The sequence below is a fragment of the Cebus imitator genome, unplaced genomic scaffold (genome assembly GCF_001604975.1).
Source record: "Cebus imitator isolate Cc_AM_T3 unplaced genomic scaffold, Cebus_imitator-1.0 Scaffold362, whole genome shotgun sequence".
Taxonomy (NCBI): Eukaryota; Metazoa; Chordata; class Mammalia; order Primates; family Cebidae; genus Cebus; species Cebus imitator.
Window position 1 is genome coordinate 717,555 of NW_016107677.1, and position 25,597 is coordinate 743,151.

Here is a 25,597-nt window from a genome sequence, read left to right on the forward strand (position 1 = left end):
ATGTCTAGGCTGGAGTACAGAGGTGCAGCTACCTCAGTTCACTGCAACTTCTGCCTCCTGGGTTCAAGCAATTCTCTTGCCTCAGCCTTCCAAGTAGCTAGGATAATAGTCGTGTGCTACCACACCTAGCTGATTATTTGTATTTTAGTAAAGAAGGGGTTTCACCATGTTGCCCAGTGTGGTCTGGAACTCCTTAGCTCAAGCAATCTGCCCACCTCGGCCTCCCAAAGTTCTAGGATTACAGGCCCACTGCACCCTAATTTTAGCAGCAGTTTTTATGAACTAGATCTCAGTCTCCTTTAGGGGGAAGCTTTACCACTTTGTCATTAAATATCTATAATATATTTAACATCTAAAATAACAGGTGTGAGTATTACAGGGCAAAAATATCTGCATTGGCACTTTCACTTTTCATCTTTTAAATTGTGAATTAGGTCATGCGCAGTACTAGCATTTTGGGAGGCTGAGAAGGGAGACAGTTTGAGCCTAGGAGTTTGAGACCAGCTGGGGCAACATGGCAAAACCCCCTCTCTACCAAAAAAAGACAAAATAGCCGGGTATGGTGGTACATGCCTATAGTTCCAGCTACTTGGGAGGCTGAGTTGGGAGGACCTCTGGAGCCCAGGAGGCAGAGGTTGTGGTGAGCCGAGATTGTGTTCTTGTACTTTATCTGGCCTGGTTGACAGAGTGAGAACTCGTCTCAAAAATAAAATGAAATAAATTAAATAAATCAGTTTTAGTTAATGTTTTTATTTGTTGACTTAATTTGACAGACCTTATTTTTGCCTTTACTTTTACAGTATAGAAGCCAACATATAAAGAACCAATTCAATTGTCTTTAAATTTAAACAACCAATACTTCATGAGTCCCTAAACCCAGAGAAGGTGAGAAAAGCTACTAGCATACTATAAATGCAGAGAACCACAACATTCAAATTTTGATTTATTTTTATCCCAGCCCAAAGTCAAATTCAATAAATTTGAAGGAATAATTTTTGAGAAGGCAGCAAAATATGTTAAGTTGGGCAACTTTTAGCTCTGGAGTTTATGTTTGGCATTATCTCAAATTAACTTCTCAGAGTCTTACATACTATGGTACATAGAGGGAAAAACAGACAAACAAAAGTGAGCCAAAGGAAAAGACTAAAGAAAAGTGATATATTTGATTTAGTAAAAAGAGACATTAGTAGCACATAATGACAATCTCAAACAATATGAACAGCTATGCCTTCACATTGAGGATGAAAGAGTGGGTTTCGAAAGTGAAATTTCAGATTTATAATGGGCCACATTTCTGAACTGTAGGGATTGTGAGATTCTACAGAAAGTGCCAGGATATATTAGAAAGAATTATTTTTGTTATTGCAAGAGTCAACTTGAGTGGAAGAGGAAAGTGTTGGGCAAGTGGGAGGGATAATGAAGCGAATAGAAAAGAAATCAAGCTATTACTTTTAGAATTTCTAGGACCTATTCAACATAAGCATTGTGATTTGGGGCAATTTTGTATCAAATGAAAGGCTTATATTAGATGGCACAAAAAAAATTACATATATAGATGCACATTAACTTCTATGTTATTTATAGCCCATCTTTCTGATAGCCTTATTTGCTATTATATCAAAATTTGATTAGAACATTTTTCTCCTCTGATCAAAAGCTATAATCCAACTTTGATATAATAGAAAATATGTATATCTGATCATGTGTTCAACCCTTAATATACAATTACAAGTGTATCCAAGTTTAACTTCATTTTCAATATATAAGTAAATTTCATGATAATCCTCAAGTAGCCAGAAAGCTTTCCAGATCCTCAGTTGTAAGTTAAAAGAATATCTGAACAGAAGACTTTCTTTTTTAAAAAACAAAAAAAAATGTATGTATTTACTTTGCTTTTAGTTCAGGGATACATATGCAGAATGTGCAGACTTGTTACATAGGTATACGTGTGCCATTGTGGTTTGCTACACCTATTGACCTGTCCTCAAAGATCCCTCCCCTCACCCCTGAATCCCCCAACAGGCCCTGGTGTATGTTGTTCCCCTCCCTGTGTCCCTGTATTTTCATTTTTCAACTCCTGTTTATGAGTGAGAACATGCAGTGTTTGGTTTTCTGTTCCTGCATTAGTTTGCTGAGGATGATGGCTTCCAGCTTCATCCATGTCCCTGCAAAGGACATGATCTCATTCCTTTCTATGGCTGTATAGTATTCCAAGGTGTATATGTACCACATTTTCTTTATCCAGTCTATCACTGATGGGCATTTTGGGTTGCTTCTATGACTTTGCATTTGGAAGTAGTGTCACAGTAAACGTGTGTGCATGTCTTTATAGTGGAATGATTTATATTCCTTTGGGTATATACCCAGTAATGGGACTGCTGGGTCAAATGGTATTTCTGGTTCTAGATCTCTGAGGAATCACCATACTGGCTTTCAGAATGGTTGAACTAATTTATAGTACCACTAACAGTGTAAAAGTGTTCCTATTTCTCCACAGCCTCACCAGCATCTATTGTTTCTTGACATTTTAATAATTGTCATTCTGACCAGTGTGAGATGATATCTCATTGTGGTTTTGATTTGTGTTTTTCTAATGATCAGTGATGTTGAGCTTTATTTCGTATGTTTGTTGGCCATGTAAATGTTTTCTTTTGAGAAGTGTCTGTTTATAGCCCTTGCCCACTTTTTGATGGGATTTTTTTTTCTTGTAAATTTGCTTAAGTTCCTTGTAACTTCTGAATATTAGACTTTTATCAAATGGGTAGATTGCAAAGATTTTCTCCCATTCCATAGGTTGCCTGTTCACTCTGATGATAGTTTTTTTTTTTTTTTGTTATAATTATTATTGTACTTTAAGTTCTGAGGTACATGTGCAGAATGTGCAGGTTTGTCACATAGGTGTACACGTGCCATGGTAGTTTGCTTCATCCATCACCCCATCATCTACATTAGGTATTTCTCCTAATGGTATCCTTCCCCCACACCCCCATCTCCTTCTATCCCTCCCCTAAACCCCACCCCATCTTTTGCTGAACAGAAGGTCTTTAGTTTAATTAGCACCCATTTGCCAATTTTGACTTTTGTTGCAATTGCGTTTGGCTTTTTCGTCGTGAAATCTTTGCTTGTGCCTATGACCTAGATGGTATTGTCTAGGTTTTCTTCTAGGGTTTTTATAATGTGAGGCTTTACATTTACATCTTTAATCCATCTTGAGTTAATTTTTGTATAAGGGGTAAGGAAGGAATCCAGTTTCAGTTTTTTGCATATGGCTAGTCAGTTTTCTCAACACCATTTATTAAATAGGAGACTTTTCCTCATTGGCTGTTTTTATCAGATTTGTTGAAGACCAGATGGCTGTAGTTGTGTAGTGTTATTTCTGAGGTCTCTATTCTGTTCCATTGGTCTATGTGAGCAGAAGTCTTTATTAAGCAGTAACTGAAATTTGTATAAATCTGCAGTGGAAAGCATGATTTATTAACAGACATTTTCACAAATAGTGGTATGTTTATAACTCGTAGCCAATCCTCCTGAATTTTTGAGATTTTTATTTCCCTCGGCATACTAGGTAATGCCAAATCTATGTGATATCAATAAGCATGAACACATAACATATAAATTTATTCTCTTGGTAGTATATTTTTGGTTGTGGTTATGTAATTACCAAAACATCTTTAAAAGTAATAGAAAAACTGCTCTGGAATTCTATAAAAGTTTCTATAAACTTTCTATTCAACCAAGAAAAGCTATTCTCAAAGTTTTCTGTACTTTTAGATATTAATTTTAAAATGAAAATTTTCATCAGACTTTATGTAGTCTTTCCAAGGAAGAGCACTCCATCAACATTTATATGATGTGGCAAAGAGGTTTACTCTGCTTTGTGGGATCTAGTCCTGCTGAAGAGCAAAAACAGCTGGATTTCCAGAGAATATTAAAAGAAGATGATTTGGCAGTTGTTTAAGAAAACAAAATAAAAGCTGTTTGTAAAAAATCAGCATAAGAGTCAGGCAACTTGCTTGACAATGATGGCCCTTTTCCATACCCACTCCTCAGGTGGCATGCTGCCTTTGTAATATTATCTTTTTCACATTTTCTCATCAATTTAGCAGTTTTCACCAGAATAAGAATACTAATTCAATTACAGCTGATATGCTGTGGCCCTTGATGTTCCCTGAGGTATGACTGGATTTTCCTTTGTCATTCAAAACAAAAAATTAAAACTCCAAGTTCTGAATCCTGTTTACAATTTTACATCAAATAAGAATATCCATTCCCCCTTATTTTAACAGAACAGTCATTAGATTTATTTGTCATTCATGATGAGCTAAAGAGAGAATTTTGATTGTATAAATCAATAGGAGTTTACTGAATTACTAGCCTGATTTAAGAAGCAATCAACATAAATGACTTAAATATATTAGAAATAAATGCTCATATCTTATTTTCCTATAATTTTCCAAATGTACCAAAGCATGTGTGCCTCCTTTTATTTTAGAGCCTCCCTGAACTGTAGCCATTGTTTCCTGACTCCCATTTTCAACCCTTTTCTTTCTGTGAGGATGAGAAGAAGAAATGCTTATGGCTCTGGTGAGAGAGTTTTGTCTCTCTAGGCTGCTGTCTCTTTTTCCAATAACACATTTTTTTTTTTTTTTTTTTTTTACAAATATTGAATTATTTACAAATACCGAAATTTGAATATTTTAATTAACAAATACAAGTTGTATATGTTCATACATTGTATACATTAACATGTACACTACCTCACATAGTTACCATTTTTTTTGTGGTAAGAATGCTTAAAATGTATTCTCTGAATAATTTTCAAGAATACAATGTATTCTTATTAAACATAGTCACCATGTTGTTCAATAGAGCTCTTGAATTTATTCCTCCCATGTAACTGATAAATAGCAATTCTTCAACCAAATATGTACTTAAAGACATATATAACTGTGATATATACGTTAATGTTCACTATCTAGAAGGAACTTAACAATTGACCTGTCTAATAACTAACTAGAGGCGCACTATTTACATAACATTTAAATAGTGTGAGTTTGGTTAGGTTTCCTAAGACTAAATTGTATTAAGTGAAATTCTATCATTGCACTACCTGCCTGTAGTCAGTATGTCCCAGGCCTGCCTTTCCAATGGTCTTTCAGAAGAGGCAGTCAAGACACACTGTAAATGCATAAATGAAAAATTGCATTTACATCCCCTCAGAATAAATTATTCTAGTTTTAAATTATAAAATGTTAGATTATCTTAGAACCTTTTAAAAAAATAAATTGGTATTCTATGTATCTTTTTCCCAAAAAAAAATGAAATGCAAAACCACAGAAATTGATTCTAAACCATATTAGATAATCGAGTAAAGATCAGATAATTACATCCTAAATTATGCAATGATAACCTAATTAGCAGGTTCCATTGTAGTAAGAGAAAATAAATTTAGAAATTCCATAAATTGAAGAAAGATGTTTTAAGGTAAAGAGAGAGAGAGAGTTTAAAATAGGAATTTCAAAATTTTGGTTTAAATTTATATTTTTGTTATTTGAAGAGTTGAATTAGAGAATATAAATCAGGGACCATGTTGCTTGTATTGTTTTATTCATTGCCACAAAATTTATTTATTTTTCTTCTATTCAGAAAATTTGCAACTTTTTTTTTAATTAAGAAAAAGCTGGTTTATAGACTGTTTATCGAAAAAGTGATACTAACATTAAAATACTGTAAATTTTCAATAGTGATGTGTGTATTTTTAAAGAGCTAAAAGATTACTTCCTCAGTTCCATCTATATTTGGCTCAGAGTCATAGTTACAAACAGTTAAATATACTGAATAGTCTGTACCTCATTTTTTAGAGCATTCAAATATCAAGTTTTCTCTTTATCCAGAGTGTAGGGATGAAAAAGTCTTACTCCATTTTTAGCATGTTTTCATTAAACATGAATATCATCTCACAGTAGTAAGTCACAAATTTTCTGTAAATAAAAATTCTGATATACTTTGTTAGCATTTATAGTTTATAAGACAATTTAAAAGAAACATTATAAACGTTATGCAAACTAAGTTATGTACATTTTAATATTATTTGTGCAGGCTGTCTTAGAAGAAGAATGGCTAGCTTTAGATTCCACCCGCTTCCCTTCACAAACACTGCTTCCCTCAAACCAGCTGCATTGGCCAAAGGTAACATGTCATGGAAACTTCTGAGTGCTCCATCTTTGCTCATTTCTTAAGGTTATGCTATGTTGCAGTGATTAATAATACAATTTATTGACTTGAAAAACATAATTACTTTTAGAAGCCTCTGACTTCCTCCTCATCCCCAGATGTAATTTTTCATGTAGCTTTTCTTTCATTTGCTCCTACTTTTTTTCTTTATTTTGGATTTCTTTCAACACTTTATTTCACAGTCGAAAAAAAAAAAAAAAAAAATGAAATGCTTCAGCTGCATATTTGGCAGTGGACTAAAATCACTAGTTGACAGCACTTTAAAAATACAAAAATATGCATTAAGAGGGCAACAGCTGAAGATTTTCAGTCAGAGGTCAATGGACTGCAATATCTGTTATTTATTTGATAATCTTTGAAGTTTTAGTTTTCTGAGATTTTTAAAGATCTTTGCAATTAATCATTTTCTATATGAGAGCTATCCCAAAAAGCATAGCTTCCACCACTACAACAAAGAACATATATAATATTTTCCATAAATTTCATTTTATTAACATTTTAAATTTTATAATGAGTTTCGCTTAGGAGGCTATTTGGTAATATGTATGTAAAGTAATACAAAATAAATGAAGTTTTAAAATTTTTAAATTTACTTCACACTTATTTACTTTTTTTTTTTTTCTAAAAGATCCCTGGAAACTTAAAACGGGATGATACTTCATTAAATTTGCCAAGTAATCCAGCTCAAGCATGGCTATGTAATGACAAAGAAAATTTGTTTTCTTCAGAACACACACAATTTAATAGCAGGTAAGCTGAACTACTGTTTTAGAGAATCAACCTGTAAATGACAAGAGTATTACATATCATACAAAAGTAGTACTGTTATAAAAATAGATGTGAATTTACTTATTCAGAAAATGGAACATTTAGTATTAAAAACATCATGGTCATACAGAGTTTTCCATGTAAGGAAAATGTATGAAGTAGGCACCTTAAGCAACTACAAAATTTATATGTCAGAGAAATAATGTAATTAATTATTGTAAACAAGTAGATCTTTAAATACTGCTATATAGGTACAGATAAGGATTAGACTAAAAATTCCAGTGCTGTGTTACTTTTGACAAAGGAATTGAAATATGCTTCAAGTAATTGAAATGTAAACATTTTAAATTAATGGCAGACTTTTATTGCTTTTCAATATAATGTTTTTTGCTAACTTAGATTTTATTTCCAAGTTTGAGACAACATAAATAGCTTGTAGTTTTAAAAAGTGCTGATATACTTCTGTGGTAAAGTGCTTTTTACTATTGCCAGATCAGAAAACAGAACTTCTTCCTGGACACCTGAATCAAAGACCAGTAGAAAGAGTTTGCTAAAATCTGAAAAAGAAAAGAAAATTTCAGAAGAATGGTATGTAGTCAATTTGACGCTAAAATATTAAATAATTGAGAGACTGCTAAATGTCCAAGACAAATATTTTTCAAGATTTTAAGAATACCTATATAGTTTTTAAGAAACCATCCATCTGATTAATTTAGTTTCTTAAATGGGAATTCACATTTATTTTAGTATGCTATAATTCAGATATGCATGTATATATGTATGTGCATATCTAAATATGATCTGAATATTTGTTTTGCCTTTATTTAAACTTTTAATAGGGGCTTTAAGGATATTTCTACTGCTCAGCAAATGTTGAAGAGGGCACAGAAAATGAAATCAAAGAAACTAAAGAAAAATTTAGGTGAGTAGTTAATGGTCTTTGAATAATAACTATGTATGCAAAATTGAAGATAATTCTTTAAAGTATATTTTATAAATTATGTTCAATAGGAACAGTATTCAATTCACAGATGTATATTTCTAAGATAATTACTCTGAAAAAAAAAACTTAAAACCTAAGAGAAAATTATGCTATACCATTGAATGATTTATACTTTTAAACACTATTTTTACTTTTTTCGCCTCTTTCTTATATACTTCACAATTGATTATTCTATCTATTTTGTACTAAGAATTATAAGTTGTTTTAAACTGGTTCATGTTGTGAAATGCTGATTCTAAAGAGTATCTGCTTCACTGCTTATTCTTTTGTGTTCTTTTAAATTGATTGATTTTTCAATAAATTATATAAATGTATCAGTTACATGGATTTTAGTTATGAAGATGTCACAATGTGAAATCTTGGAAAAGCACAGTTTATATATTTTGTGATTTTGTAGGACTTGGGAAATGTTCAAAAATATCTTTTATTTATCCCACTTATGAGGCTAGCCTTTAAATCATTTGTCTTTCTTTGGACACCTCTAATCATTTTAGTATAATTAACCTATGGAGTCAGAGAAAAAATAGGTTATTATAATATTTCTTATTAAAACTATTTAAAATTATTGAATATAACTTTGTATTTATTTAAAACTGTAAATATTTACTCATTAATATAAGAACATGGTTATTTATACTGGTTTTGAGTTTTTTTATACATTACTTACTTTTAAAGTTCTTATTGTTAATAAAAAGTTTCCATAAAAGACCTGTTACTCCTGAGCAATGCAATAAATTTATACTTTTCCTATAGTTCTAGCTTATGTAATCATATGAAGGAGTATTTCATAAAATTATTTTTATATTTTTATATTAATCATATTTAAATTTTTTCAGAATTCTAAGAACCACATATAAATATAAAATTTTTAATCAAGTAAATATTGCAAAAGTGCTTTTGATTTTCAAGGAATAATTGATATTTATTGGCACATCACTTAATAGCCATTGATAAATTACTGGTGATTCATTTTTATATACAGAAGTGTTCAACTTGCATATCTTACTGTAATATTAGTGATATCATAATTTTTTACTTTTTTGTGATAACTGATTTTTATTTAGTAAAACTTTTCAGATTTAAAACATTGACATTTCAAGCATTTTTAAAGAAAATATAAACACTGTGCTTTGTAATTTGTTTGTACCTCCTGCACTGTCATTTTTTAAACTCCTGTTAAGCTCATCAGGGTTCTCTGAACTGAATGCTATGTGATGGTTACCCATTGAAATAATAGCTCCAAACTCTTAACGGTAGTGAGACTCTTTCAGTTCTAGAGATATAGAATCTAGCAGTGTAAATCAGGTGGTTTGATAAACTCTATTATTGCTCTGATATATATGTTTCTACCCATCTCCAGCAGTATCAAAAACAGTCTTTAAACACCTGTTTTGAAAATAATAAAAATTTCTGAAACTCCTGGAGCAAGTTCAAGCATCAGAGGTGGTTTAATAACTGATTCAGCCAATATTCAACAAATAATTACAACATAGTTGTATTAAAACAATTTTGCTAGGCCTACTTTTAAAGGTATTTGCAGTGTTTGCAATAAATAGCTTTCAGTATGGAAAGCAGAGGAAACGCTTAACTTGTCAGACTTTCCATATGATTCTGCCTCTGGGAAATACATAGGTCTTCCTTGCTAACTCTTGTAATTGAGGGTTTTGGGGGATTGATAAAATTTTTGATAGAGCAGCATAGCAAGTGTTTTAGTAAAGGTTTCAGTAAGGAATATATGCTAATACATAAAAATTATTCGTTGAATGGCCATGACCAGATATAATTATCAGGCAAAAATTAAGCCTCTTTTTATCAGTCACAAGGGGGCATGGCAGGGTAACAAATGAAAGAGGTTAACCAACTTAATGACCACATCTTTACCTTAACATTTTGAGTTAGGTTAAAATCCTAAATGGCACTTGTGTAATATTTATGGGGATTATTATTCTAATAATATGATTATAATCTAAATCGCATTATTACTGTGTAAGATTTTGTTTCTCTATGTATCACTTTTGTTTTGCTTTTTTAAATAAAGATATTAGATTAATGAAACATAACATTTTATCTTTAAAACGTGAATGCTGCAATGTAAAATTTAGTGATAAGTTCTATATTCTTACTTTTTTCATTCTATTCTTTGTTCACAAGAGATATACAGATTAGAAACATTAAAGGGAAGATTCAAGATGAAAAGCATGAAAAAGAAAATCTGAGAGATTTTTTTCTTTATCACATGATGTATATCTTCTGTTCAGTTGATGATGTAGCATTATGGCATTTTTTTATCTGTGAGTGAATCATTTAAGATTCTGTGCCTTAGGTTTTCTTCTTATAGAATAAAAAATGTTTAGTACTTTCTCAAGTTTTATAATTCAATCGATCTGTGTGATACACTATTAATTTGCATCTGTCTCAGATAATGACCATAATTGAAAATTTTTACTCACTAATGAGCTAAAACAATGTTTAAATATTTAAATTTGGTTAAGCACTGAAAGATTTACTAGTAATTTTTAAATATACTTGGAGATTTACTTCTTACATAGGCAACTCACCAACTTGAAATTTTTAAACCACCAGAGGGCAACATCGTCTATAAAACTCCTGTGATCTAGCTCTGTGGGGGTGGGGGGCATGGCAGGAGGGGTGACAGAGAATAGGAACTATTAACTAATATAATAAATTATGTCCTACAATCTAACAAAGTAGTAATCCTCAAGGAAATGGGGCACATTTGCATGAAGTATGGTGGGTTTAAGTCAAATTTCTGCCACAGAAAACCTTAGAGCAAGTTGCTCAGTGGCAAGCACTTCATATTTCCTGTTTGTATTGTGTACATATTTTTAACAGTCAAGGGATATGAGTCGATAATATTTGATTTATTTAAGATGAAATGGAAAATACAGCAAAAAGTAGAGGGTCAATGAATTTAAGAAAATAGAATGTAATGGAATCAGTTGCAGAGCGAGGGGAGAATACTTATGAGGAAGTTCATTAATGAAGAAGCAAGAAACTGAGGAAAGATATGTTATGGGCAGCTATTAGAGGAGACTCAGTATTGATGACTTCTATTGGTATAAGTGAGGACATCTGATTAAAAGAGAGGGAGGGTGGAGAGGGAGGAGGAGGGTGGAAAGGGAAGAAGAGGAACTGATTGGAAACCGCAGGGTAAAATCTAAAATTGTGAGGAGTTGTCATTATTTACAGTTTATGTTTGGGTTATGGTAGTTGTTTTTCCTAGTAATTGCTTTTAACCTCTTGACTGGCGTAAGCTTGAACCAGTAATGACTGGTTTGGGTGATCTGTATTGAAATTTAGCAGATATCCAGGAAAGTATAGGACTAAGTCCTGCAGTGAAGAAGATCCTTTGTAAGGTGAGAGTTACTGGTTTATTGAAAACATGCAGGGTCAATAATCTAACAGTATTGAATATAACTGGTAACAAGACTGAGATGAGGTGGATGCAGAAAGGGAGTGGGTGTTTGGTTTTGACGTGGAGCATTCCTCAGAGTGCTCAGAGAGAATGGGGTCTGAGTACAGGAATTTTGGTAGAGAGTAGCTAGTAAGAGGTTTAAGGGCTGGGAACATAGGACAAAGACATAACATGGCTTTTCTGCCAGGAATTAAGCCAGCATTAAGAAAGGCTAATTTTTTATGTAAAGTAAGCTATTCAGGTTGCAGAATGATAATAAATGTATCTAAGGAATGTTAAGGGGGAGGGACCAACAGGGAAAAGTATAGACAAAACGCCACCAAAATGAAGTTTATTCAAGATGCATTTTGTTTACCACATTAATTTCCAGAAAGATTTTACAAGAATTTTGATCAAATGTTACTGTGTTGTGCTGTCAACAAACAAATAATGAAACTTATTTGAATAGTAAGATCCTTGAGGACTGAAACACACTTGATATTTCAGACCTACTACCATGCCTAGCACCTGGTAGATATTCAATAAATGTCAATTGACTCAAAAAAACTAGATAGAAGTCACTAAAACTAGATAAAAGTCACACATTTTACAGTATGTGTGGACATTTTGGTCGTTTAAATACATGCTTATATTTGGGGAAGTTTAAATTACTAAATAGTACTTCTTGTAAGATGATGAAATATTGGTAGTTAAGCTTATTTTACAGCACTGCTATACTTGGCAGCTGCAGAAAATGGGAAATAATACCAGATTTGTATGTGAGAAGAAAATACTAAAATAAAAGGGTGAGATAAGTTAGAATCATAGAAGTTAAACAGGGATTGATTATACAAGGAATTAAATAATATTTTGGATATTCTAATGCTTAACTAAAATTATATTATTTAAATGAAATACTAAACTGTTAAGTATAGAGACACATGCATGATAGGGACATGGTTACTTACCTAGAGGTTTCTTGAAACATTTTTTTAAAGTCTGTTTAATACCTATTTTCCCAACGCTGGGAAAGTCATGGCTGGGGGATACAAAGATTATTTTTTAAAAGTGACATAAACCTGCTGCTGATTATTACAGAGGAGTAGACTTAAGTGTACAAAACTGACTTTATAATGAATAAAAATGTGTCACAAATTATACTGTTTACAATTACCTTAACCCTTGGCTTTTTTAAAAAAAATACTGAGTTGTGTTTTGATTTATTAATTCATTTTTTATTGAGGTAAGAATACTGTCTTATTACCAGTTACTTCCAGGAACTATCAAAAATCAATTGATTTTTTTTTCCCCATGTAAAGTACTGTTTCCTGCTTCTTATAATTATCCTTTTGCAATTTGAATTAGTTCAAGATTATATCAATCTGTGCTGATGCAATCATATGTTTGAAAACAAAAAGAAATTGATAATGTAGCACTCTTTATTGCTCTTGGGGAATAAAATTATTTTAAGTAAATCGAGCTTGGTAACCTTTCTAAATATTTTAAACGTATTACATTATTTGGCCTTGACAATAGTATGAAGAAAGTATGATTGTTATCCCTATTTTACATATCAAGAAATCGAGTTTGTAAAATCAATTTCTTGATTTTACAAATCAAGAAATATAAAGATAATTATTTCACCAAGGAAATGCCAAAGAACTTAAAAAATGTCCATAGCTTCTGTTCAGTGCACTGTGTTGAATGAAATGGAACCAACTATGAGTCTATTTTTATATGTTCCAGTAAATTTTATGAAAAATGTAAGTTTTTTAAAGAATATAAACTGGAAATATTTCATTGTTTATGTCGTAACTATGTCTATGAGCTGTTATTTGTTGAGAACCTACACAAATGTGGGCATGGGACTTGATGCTTTACACACATGATCTCATTAATTTGTATAGTAGCACTAATACTTCAAAGACAATACAGTATTATTTCTATTGGACAGAGGAAGAGGCAGAAGGTGAGAACAGTTTTTCCAGAGTCATACAACTAGTAAAAGTTGAAATTGAGATCTTACCCAGGTCTGTTGAATTGTGATGTTGTTGTCAGAAAATACATAGATCAAATGAAAAGACAAGAGCAAGAGAGTAGAGAGATGGTTATAAGATAATAAACAGGTTATAAGCCCATGTTAATGTCTTTCTTCATTGACTAATGGTTCTTTGACATGCCATTTTTTCTTGTAAATGACTTAAATGATATATAATACTTATTTTATGAAATATCTATACACTGATTTTTATCATTCTTACTGATAATTCATAGTGAATGCATAAGAAACATTTAACTACTATAGTAACTGAGATTCCATATATTAATATTTATGAGATGTACCTAAATATTGTCAAACATTTTCCCTAATCTTGAGAAATACAACCGTGGCAAAACTTGTAAATCATACTTAGTAAAGATGTGTTATTAATAGAAGACTAATGGAAATTGTCAGGTTGCTCATGCTGGAGAATAGCTATGCAAATTCTACTTATTTTGCTTCTCTAATTTGGATTAAAAAATTCTACTTTAGCATTTAATTATAATACATAATTTGGTACTTGCAACATTAAAAATATTGTTTTTTAATTTAATATATATGATCTACATTCACTGTCTTTTTTGTAAAATTAATAGATCTTGAATATTCTTGGCTTTAAATATATGGATAAAATTTATACATCATTGTTATCTGAAAATACATTAAGGCAAATGTATTTTAGGTGTTAAATTGATGAAATAACTTTTACTATCTGTTTCATATCCCATTAGTTGTTTTGCTTCCATCTTTTATATTCCAGTTCCCTATAGTTTAGATGGAAAAGAATTAGAGTATTTCAGTTCGTTTAAGTATTGGCAATGTGTTTAATTTGATAACCAATAATATGTACATGGTTGGCAACCTTTCCGTGTTATGAAGCTTAGCATAACATCATCATCAATTTTAGAGAGCCTTATAGAGTGGATATTGCTTTTTTACTACCACCATATAGGAAATATATGGCCATTTAGAGAAGGAATTAACAAAAATGAACATTGTTCCTTTCTCGCTCATTTTGTCTAGATTCCACTGTGCGTCTAGCCTTATTCAAAAACAATGAAAATAAAGTGTCTGTTTCAAAATCACCAAAGAAGGCACAGCCCAAAAGAGATGGTTACTTTGAAGGTATGGCTTAATAACAGATATATAGAGAGGTAAATAAAGATTAAAAATTGTATTTACAATAAAATGTTTAATTCTTAATAAATCCTAAAGTGTGTGTGTGTGTGTGTGTGTGTGTATATACATATATATATATATATGAATTATGTATGACATATACTTGAATAACTCAAAATGTGGTTCTTACAGCTGAAGTACTAATTTAGTGTGCTGAAATATTAATATAGCAATTGAAAATTTGTAACAATGTTTACATAAATTTTATTTTTTTATTTGTATGTAAAAGTTTTATAATGCTATATCTTCAGAGACATTAATATTATTTAAATGTTACAGTGGTAAATGTATTAGCTTGTATCAGTGGAAGTGATCACACCTTGAAATATTCTATTTACTGCCAGTTTACACAATTGTATTGCCCCGTAAATTATACTCTGGAATTTAAAATATTTTACAATATTTGAAGTTTTGCCCAACTCACTGTTGGGTGAAGGATTTGCACATCTAGGTGGTGATAGTTCTGATTGTATCTCTGATTTCAACATTCAGAAGAATTAGGAACTTAAATTATTTAACAGAAATATTTAAATGTACTAAAGCAGCAAGCTTGATACAAAACTTCATGCAGCGCATGACTTAAAACATGCCATCTGCTTTCCTTTTAATATCAACTTTTTTACTAAAAATTTACATGAAATATTTTTAGTATAAAATATTTAGTTTAAAATTTTTATTCTCGTATAAATTTTTTTCTATAATTTAACCTATACTTTGAATAGTAATTTTAATAGAAAAAAGGAATCATATTTTAATGAAAAGGACCTATGAACATTTTCGATATTTTTATCTTCTATAAGATTTAAATAAATCTTAAAATTTAGGCATCTTCATAGCACAGCTGAAAATGGAAACATTTTGATTTTCACTTCTGTTTTGTAATGTCTCAAACTAAAGAAAAGTTTGTTAATCACCTAATTTATACTATCCCAGAAATGCCTACTGAACTATGTAGGGGTAGAAGTCACAGAGTGTAGAATTTTCCTTAAAGTAGATAGCAATGAAAACATGTATAGAAAGATAAATAAAGCAACTATGGGGAATTATTGAAATTGTTGGACCAATAGATTATGGTAGTATGTAGAGGTTTGCTTTACATTCTTCTTTTATATTAAATATTTTCCATAGTAAAACATTTAAAAATTTTAGTGCCCATTAACCAGGTCAAAACATAACATTGTTTCAACAAATATTTATGGTTTAATATTATAAAATATATTTCCAATTTAAAATAAGGCTTGGGTTGTAATCAGAGAGTATTTCCTTGTTTGTCTTAACTTTACCATTTCACTGTCTTTTAAAAAAAAATCTAGAAATTCTGCTAAAATCACTAACAACTCTACAGATATTGTTTGTTAAATAGGAATGTTGTTACTTTAGAATAAAGAACTGCCTAGGAAGAAAGATAAGCAGTGTGTTTTTTTTCCTTTAACATGTATCTCAGACTCATAAAAGATACATCTACCATAATAGGTTCTATTGAATCCTCTTTTCTTCTATTAAATTCGAAGATACATTATCATCTAGAATAGTGTAATATGTCTATGTATGATATTTTTATTGAATTGTGAACTGGTATAAAATATGCTGGGAATAGTTTAAAGTAGTTACAAAGACAAAGTGGCTTATAGAATATAGAACATTTCCACATAAGCTTTATGATGTGATGTTCTGTGATTTTGTTTTCTTTCTCCCATATGAATTGTGTTTAGTTTTCTTTTTTTGTTGGAACCAAGTAAAGTATATTTGGCATTTCATAATTTCACTGAATTAGTTTTATGCATGTACCAGATTTTCTAATGTACTATTGGTTTTCATTGTTTGTTTGTTTGTTTGTTTAGGAATAGGCTTGGCAAAAACAGCTTTACATGGAAGATTTTTTTTTTTTTAACAGTTATTGTGTTTATTTGTGTCCCTTTTTTTTAGGGGGAAAAGAGTGAGTAAAAGTGAGGCAAAATAAATTGTTCATTGCTGGCCAAGTTGAACATCATGTTGTACAAATATTTATGGATTAATATTTTGATAGAATTAAAATATATTGTACAACATGGGATCAACTTGGCCAGCAATAAACAAATGATTTTGTTCACTCTGGAATTACTCACCTCAGAGGCTCACAGATATTTTCTGATGCCATGGAGTGCAGCTTCCAAAGAAATATTCCAACTAACTACCCCTACCACCCAACAAAGGGTGCCTTCTTAACCCAATTCTTTAGACATACAACTTTCATATTATAAAATGCACCCCTTTTAAAAGTACAATTCAGTGAACTCAACTATATTTACAGTTTCATAACCATCACCAAATCTAAGTTTAGAACATTGGAAGACCTTTCATTCCTTAAGAAAAAAAAGAGCAAATAAAATTAGTAATTGGGCATCTGATGCCTCCCCAGAAAAGTGAGGAAGATCAAAAGTAAATTTTGCTGTAGGTTCATATTGAATGATTCCATGTGGGACAGTATCTCAGCACAATGGTATGCCACACTGTCTTATAATTTCCTGATTTTATTGAAATTGGAACGTACTATAGAATTGCTTGACTATTGCTTTCCAAATTCCACGTTGATTTTAGTAACATTGCATACATTTTTTTAAAAAAACAATATTACTTTCTATCTTCACTCTGCAATATTGACTATAAGGGGTTTCCATGATTCTTATACATTTGATTATTATTGCGGCTTTTTCTGAACATACCTAGCAAAAACATAAGTAGTAAGAAAGGATGGTAGAGATATATCTGTTTGTCTGTGATTAAAAATATGCTTAAATTTGAGGGATAATTGATATTAAATATCAAATTATATTAAACAATATAATGTAAAATATACCATTTTAACAGTCCATGTTTTATAGGATATCCTTCTATTTTTCCATATTCATAAAATGTTGACCATTTTTGTCAGGCTACGAGATTAAGATCTTTAACCTGCAAGTCAGAGGAGCCTTTGACCACACCTGTCCCCAGAGTTACTTCATATATGCGCCATGTGCCAGATATAAGCCAGTTATTCCTATGAGACAAGACTGAGAGCATGAACTCTTTGCATATTTAACATTGGCCTGTTTTATTTAATTGTTTATTTACATTTATTTTGAATCAGTTGCCTGTCTTTGTTTACCTTTGTTATCACCTGTAATACCTCCTTGGGTTTCATTATCCGGTCTTGTTTTAGAACTTGAAACAATTTCTTGAAGGTATTGCCTTGAAGATCTCCAGCCAAGTTTCTCTTTTTCTGTTTTAATTATTTAGTTTGGAGCTCTGACATCATTTATATTCATCACTGGCATAAGAGCAAGCCTAGCTTAATGGACATTAGTGTAGACTCTGGAGTTAGTCCAACATAGTTTGAATCTTGACTTTATTGTTTATTAGCTGTGTGACCTTAGGGAAGTTATTTAACTTCTCTGTTTACCATTATTTTTCATCTATAAAATTGGAGGCTAATAGTACTTAGGTATGGGGAGTATTGTGAGGATTCCATGAGATTTTTCTTGTGAGACACTTGAAACACACAATGTAAGTACATAGTAAGTGCTCAAAATGTAATCATTAGCAACAGTCATTTTAAAAGTATGGCATTCCTTTTTGTTCTTGTTTACAATTAGTTATCTTTATTTAATTTATTATTAAGTACTCTGCTAAGAATTTTATATTCTCTGATTCAATGCTTTCAGAAACTTTGAAAAAGGTATTATAACTGTCAACATTTTATAGATGATAAATGTGTAGTATTGAGAGATTAATAAGTAATTTGACCAAGGTTCCTACACAGAAAGCAGGTGGCAGAAGGCAAATGGTAATAATTTGTTTGACAAATAAAGGTAGCAAATCAAAGCAAAATACAATTGACAGAGAACAAAGATTATCATATAACCCTGAAATTTATACAATTAAAATTAAAGTACTTAGGAAAAAAGTAAAGAATAGTTATTAAACTAAGATAAAATTCTGAGAAACCCATAATCAATTTTGGTTTTTATTCCTTTTCATAGTTGCATTAATATAATTTAGGATGTCATTTAGTGTCAACATGGTAGTAAATATTTTATTTGTGACCTAGAGTTAACTGCTACCTTAGATAATATTATTTATATTATTATGATAACCTAATATTATTAAATATTAAATCTATTAGATTCTTAGTAAAGAGTGACTGTTTTTAAAATAATTCAACTTTTATTTTAGATTCAGGGGCAACATGGGCAGTTTTGTTACATGGGCATATTGTGCAACACTGAAGTTTGGGCTACAAATGATCCCATCACTCAGGCAATGAGCATAGTAACAAATAGGTAGTTTTCCAGCCTTTGGTTTCCTCCCTCTCTTCCCACTCTAGGAGATCCTGGGGCCTATTGTTTCCATCTTTGTGTCAATGTGTACCCAATGTTTAGCTACCACTTGTAAGAACATATGATATTTGTTTATCTGTTCCTGCATTATTTGGGTTAAGATAATGGCCTCCCTGTTGCTGGAAAGGACATGATTTCATACATTTTATGGCTCCATAGTATTCCATGGTGTATATATACAACATTTTCTTTATCTGATCCACTGTTGATGGGCACCTAGGTTGATTCCATGTCTTTGCTATTGTGACTTGTGCTGCAGTGTACATACAAGTGCATGTCTTTTTGGTAGAATGTTATATTTTCCTTTGGGTATATACCCAATGATAGGATTGCTGTGTCAAATGGTAGTTCTGTTTTCAGTTCTTTGAGAAATCTCCGACATTTTGAATCACGTTTTAATTTTCAGATATATGAGAACCTCCCCCACCCACCTATATTTTTGCTTCCTTATTCCTATTTTTATTTATACATAAGTCACTTGCCTGCCCTAATCTACTGAAACTTCCAAATTTGCTACTTCTAAAGTCAAGGCCAAATTCAGACTTCTGGCTTTGGTCAGGGAAGGAAGTTAGTCAAGTCAGAAATAAAATTTAGTCTGGCCCAACAACCTTCTCAGGAATGCCAGTTTATTCTTAGCTCCTCCATTCCCTGGGACAATTATACGTGATTTTCAAGTCAGGTTTTCTTAATTCTCACTCTGTTGCTGTCATCATTAACATACTTCCTACTTGTTCTTTTATAAAATAGAAGATTTACAGATAACTCATGGTTTTATAAACATATATTCAAGTATCTTTGTATTAAATGTTTAAACATTAAAGGTATTAAGAAACCTATAACTTCTATAATTTTTACTCCAGAGCATTTCTTTTGTAATGCTTTTTACTTTATGATTATAAGCATTTTCTCCTCCTGCCTTCTCCTTTTTAATGCCAGCTTAGAGAACAGAATATATTGTGTAGATTGTTTTAAAGTAGCTCTTGCATTTACCTAGCCGTATGTAGTACTTGCTAATATTGCCAATGACTATGTATTAAGAGCTGGCAGAATAAATGCCAAGGGCATAAGTAGGCAACAAAATACCTGAGGGCAGCCCCTTAAGAAGAGATGCTCATAATTTTATTCCACTGAGCAAGATTCAACAGTCAAAATTATTATGGATGCAGATTTATAAAATGTGATCTATCATTATGTCAGTCTCCAACACTGTATTTTAAATTACTGTTTTCCTACTAAATTTTGAGCTCCGTGTATCCCTTTAATACTCCTGTCCCTTAGCATAATCCCTAGTGCATAATGAACATTTTGCATTATAAATATTTATTATAAATGCATAATAAATGTTTTTTGGTGAATAAATAAAAATACAAAGGACCCTGACATTAAAGAGTTTTAAATATAGATGGAGTTGCAAAATGCTTATATAATGTTTTTAATGTGCTGTTTCCTTTGCCAAATTAGACTCATCATCCTATGCAACCCAGAAAAATCTCTTCACTTGGCTAATTTGTATTATCTCAGGCAATTAATTTTTTAGGAAGACTTTTCTGATTCTAGTTTAGAACACCACTCACTGTGTTTCTATGATATCCCTTTTGAACTTTTATATGCCATGTGTTTTATTAGTCAGGGTTCTCTAGAGGGACAGAACTAATGGAATAGATGTATATATAAAGGGAATTTATCAAGGAGTATTGGCATGCACAGTTACAAGGTCAAGCCCTGCAACAGGCAGTCTGCAAACTGAGGAGCAAGGAAGCCAGTCTGAATCTTCAAAATTCAAAAGTAGGGAAGCTGAAAGTACAGTCTGCAGTCTGTGGCTGAAGTCCCAAGCGCCCTGGCAAACAACTGGTATAAGTCCAAGAGTCCAAAAGCTGAAGGGCTTGGAACCAGATGTTCGAGGGCAGGAAGCATCCAGCATGGGAGAAAGATGAAAGTTGGAAGACCCATCAAGTCTCTCATCCATCTCTTCCTGCCTGCTTTATTCACGCCAAGCTGGCAGCTGAATAGATGGTGCCCACCCAGATTGAGGGTGGGTCTGCCTTTTCCAGTTTACTGACTCAAATGTTGATCTGCTTTGGCAGCACCCTCACAGACACACCCAGGAACAATACTTTGCATTCTTGTGTCCAATCAAGTTGACAGTTAATATTAACCATCACAAGCCCACTCCTTGTCAACTTGAACCCATACACATCTCCTGAAATCATACATAATCATCAAATAAAGACAATAATAAGGTCATAATAATGTCTAACATAATACAGCTAGCCTTCATACAACAGGAAGCACACTAATCCTTAACCTAAATGCTATTAAATAAAGTTAACAACACTTAAATGATGGTAGGAAGTCAATAAATTTTTTGGCACATGATAAAGGAAAAAGAAAGGAAATAAAGATATTTTCTTAGTACAAGTGTATACATGCACAACATGTTCTTAATAAAACAAGGGGAAAATACTCATGACAATCACAGTCCTCATTTTCACCACTGGTCACATGATCATAGCTGGTATTGATGACTACCTTCTTCTACTACCCATTCTGTATTCCCTTTGCCTTCAGCAAGCACCTCAGCATGTCATGGTTTTTTACCTGGTGGAGTGACACAAACCTTCATTCCTGAAGGGTCTGCACCATTTGTAGTCCTTCCTGGAGTGGGTTGTTGTAGTTTCCTATTGACCTTAATCACAGGGCATGGTAATACTAACAGATGCCATAAGATAGCTCCCGTATTTCACACATACACTTCCTTACCTCCATTATGAAGTAGTAGTCTTCATCTTGATAAGCTGGGCCAATCACCCCACCCAACACAGCAGCTCCCTTCTTAGCCTGTTGACTTAGAGGTAAGAGGAGCCCAAAGTGGCCAGGTGGCAATCTTAACTTCCAGTTTAATGGAATCATTGTTGCATCTGCTGGTGGCAGCATTCCTTTCTTTAGAACTAAGACCTCTAGGCCATCAGAACATAATGTCATAGGAACAGGAAGCAAAAAGTTTGCTAGTGGATCACTAGGGGTGATGATGAGCGGTGCCACTTTCATCTCCACCACTTGATTCCTGGACCTGTGAATTCTGGCTACGGGAGAAACAGTACCATATATTGAATGCTGATTCAGGACATACAAAGCCTTCTGGAGAACTTCGCCCCAGCCCTGCAAAGTATTGTCACATAGTTAGTGTTGTAATTGTGACTTCAAAAGATCATTCCACCATTCTATCAATGCAGCTGCTTCAGGGTGATGGAGAAGACCAGTGAATTCTATGAGCATGAGCCCGCTGCTGCACTTCTTTAGCTGTAAAGTGAGTGCCTTGGTCAAAGGCAATACTGTGTGAAATATCATGGCAACAACACATTATCACTAGGGTAAAAGTAACCTGTCACATGACACCACTCACTATGTTTCTATAGTATCCTGAGTAAATTTTCATATATCATATAATATAACAGCCTCCTTAGTGTTGCCTATCATTTGTACGAGGCACTATTCTAAGTACTTAATCTCTACTAACCAATGACATTCTCACAAGCAACTTTTGAGATAGGAGACAAAACTTCTCATTCTTTTTGGAAAAGATATTGTCAGTGGAAATATGCCTGCATTTCAAGGAATAAGAGATTAACTAGCAAAATCTTGTAATCTGATTTTTGCATGACTTTTTTTTTTTTTTTCTCCATTTCTTAACTTGACTAGTAGGGAGAGAAGGACCTGGAGAAAGAGTCAGTAACAAAACTAAATAAAGTGGAAATGTAAATTGGAAGCCCTTAGATAATTGAAGACCAAGAGCCATGTTTTGATTTTTTTAACGTAATATGGTAGCTCTTGATATAACTAAGTATCTAAAATCTTTTCATGGCCTCTTGTTGCCCTTTGAATAAAAGCTAGACTTTATATTAAATACCATGCCCTACCTGACTATAATTGTCAAGCCCTCTTTCTGTTCCTCAAGTTTGAAAGCCCTTTATTATTTTGTAGCTTTTGTATTTTATCCTCTTTCTGCTTAGAAACAGTGCCCTCAGCATTTTACATAAATGGCTTTCTTATTGTTTAGTTTCATATTTATCCAGTGTGAGAAACTTTTCCTATAACACTATTTCATGTAGGCTTTTCCTCTCTAACCAGCTCCTCTGTCTCACAGCACCTGTTCTTTTGGTGGCATTTATTTGCTACTGTCTCATTTATTAATTTAAACTGTTTACTTATATGTTGTGCTTCCAGTAATAATATGGAAGGGGAACTGTGTCAGGGTTGTTTATTCTTATATTTTTAGCACTTAGAGCAGTGTCAGGAACATACTGGTTCTCAATAAATATATGATTAAGAAAGAGAATAAATGTATATGACATCTTATAATTAAACCTTTCTAAATATGTTCTAGGCAGTATCACACCATTTAATAATATAAGGTTTGAAATAAATTTCAATTTTCTACAGAAAAAAATCTGATTGGAGAATTTGGTCCAGTGAAGCATAAAACGAACCCTTAAGGTTTTAAAAAATTATTTATCTCTGGATAAGGCAGATTCAGGGAATGGCAATCTATGGCCTGAGAGCAGCCTATTCAACTATTTTTTATCCATGTCAGTTATAAATAGCTTGTTATTTTGTATTTCCCCCATTCTGCCATAGTAGCATATTTGTATTCCAAAGTATATATTTGTATGTGCATATAATATGTATGTATATATATATTTAAATGCTATGAAGTCAATAAATCTTACATCACATAATAAAGGAAAGAGAAAGGAAATAAAAAGAAGATATTTTCTTAGTACAAGTGTATCCATGCACAAACATGTTCTTAACAAAATTAAGCTGTATATACTAAATATATACAAAAAAATATATTTTTTATTTAAAAAAGAGGTCATCCACTTCTCATGATAGAGGACTATATAAATCCAATCAACCCTACATCAGAGAACAACTATAAAAACTAGAAATTTTTTGTTTTAAAAATGTCATTGAAGTCACTGGAAAACTACAAGCAATTATGAGTCAAGAAGGAAATCCAAAGGGCTAAGAAGCTGAGCGAAATGTTTGGTGTTACTTGTCTAGGTCGACTGGAAATAGATTTGCTACTAGCTTCTTACCAGAAACAAACATAAATAATCTCCAAAAAATAGATAGCATAATTCTAGACTTCTTTTTATCTCCACATTTTTTTCATATAAACTATCTGACACACAGTAAAAAATAGACATGGAAAGAGATGAGACGTCATTATTGAACAAGAGAAATAATAAACAATAAAAGTAGAGCCATTAAGACTTTAGATAATGGAGAATTAAAAATAAATATATGTAATAGTTTGAGGATATGGAAGAGGAAGCAGAATTTCAGCAGGATATTAAATCTATAAAATATTCAAATCAGAAGATTAGAACTTAAAAGCACAACTGAGCTTAAAAATTCAATGGATGGATTCAGCTACAGATTAATAAAAACTGAAGAGAGAATTAGTGAACTGAAACACATTTAGAATCCAATAAAGAGAAGTGTGAGACAGTGGAATAGAAGTAATATTTGAAGAATTTATGCTTAAATATTTACCAAAAGTGAAGAAAAAACTGCAGTTGTAGATGCCAGAAGCTCCATGTGCATATAGAAAATATATGCCATAAAAAACACATCTTGGCATATCATCATAAAATTGCTAAAACAAAAGACAAAGATAGAAATTTTAATAAGAACCACAGAAAAAGATACATTGTCTTCAAAGAAGCATCAATAATAAAGCTACCTTCTTTAGAGAAACAATCAAAGCCAGAAGATAATTGTTATGGACTGAGTTTTGTCCTTCAAAAATGTGTAGGCTGCAACCTTGATGTCCAATTTGACTGTATTTGGAGTTAGGAACTGAAGGAGGTAATTAAGGTTAAATTCAGTCAGAAGGCTAGGTCCATAATGCAATAGGATGAATGTCCTTTTCAGAAGAGGAAGAGACACCAAGAGTGCGTGGGTACAGAAACAAGTACATATGAAGAGACGGTGGCCATCTGCAAGCCAAAAAGAGAAGCCTCTGAAAAAAACCTTCCAGCACCTTGATATTGGACTTTTAGCTTCCATAACTGTGAGCAAATAAGTTTCTGTTATTTAAGCATCTCAGCCTATGGTATTTTGTTATGGCAGCCCAAGCTAACTAATGCAACAATGGTAGTGGTAACTTCAAAGTACTAAAATGAAATATCTCCCACCATGAAAGTTTATATCTAGCAAAACTTCCTTCAAAAATGAAAGCAAAGCACTCATACCACCCAGCTCCCCACTTGCTGCTTTTCTGGACAGCCACAAGGAAGAAGAAAGAAGCCACCTGGGTTCCTGAGCCAAAGCTTCACAGAGTAAGTAGGGAAGAATAGTAACTTTGGTGAAGTCCAGGGCACCTCTTTTTTATCTGTGTTGTCCCTTGCCCCTTGTAAGAAACTTCTCTGTTATCTGTATCAGGTACCCACCTACCTGCCTCATAGGACACTTTCTGTATTCTGAAATAGCTAGAAATTCTCTCTAAGTCTTAGAGAATTATTACAACATCTTGGAAAGTGTGTCACCCCCAAGAATATTATTCTTGCATCTAGCCTAAGCTACATGAAATA

General features: G+C 32.3%; 1 protein-coding gene across 5 annotated transcripts in view; it reads left to right on the top strand.

The window, feature by feature from the left end:
* The window catches only part of LRRIQ1 (leucine rich repeats and IQ motif containing 1), a 233,659-nt gene that overhangs the window by 130,404 nt on the left and 77,658 nt on the right, over positions 1–25,597 (top strand). For all 5 annotated transcript variants that reach the window (XM_017506824.2, XM_017506826.2, XM_017506827.2 and 2 more), the window contains 5 exons: positions 6,100–6,189; positions 6,863–6,984; positions 7,495–7,590; positions 7,842–7,924; positions 14,485–14,586. In XM_017506824.2, the coding sequence (XP_017362313.1) occupies positions 6,100–6,189; positions 6,863–6,984; positions 7,495–7,590; positions 7,842–7,924; positions 14,485–14,586 (493 nt within the window). The remainder of the gene's footprint in view (positions 1–6,099; positions 6,190–6,862; positions 6,985–7,494; positions 7,591–7,841; positions 7,925–14,484; positions 14,587–25,597) is intronic.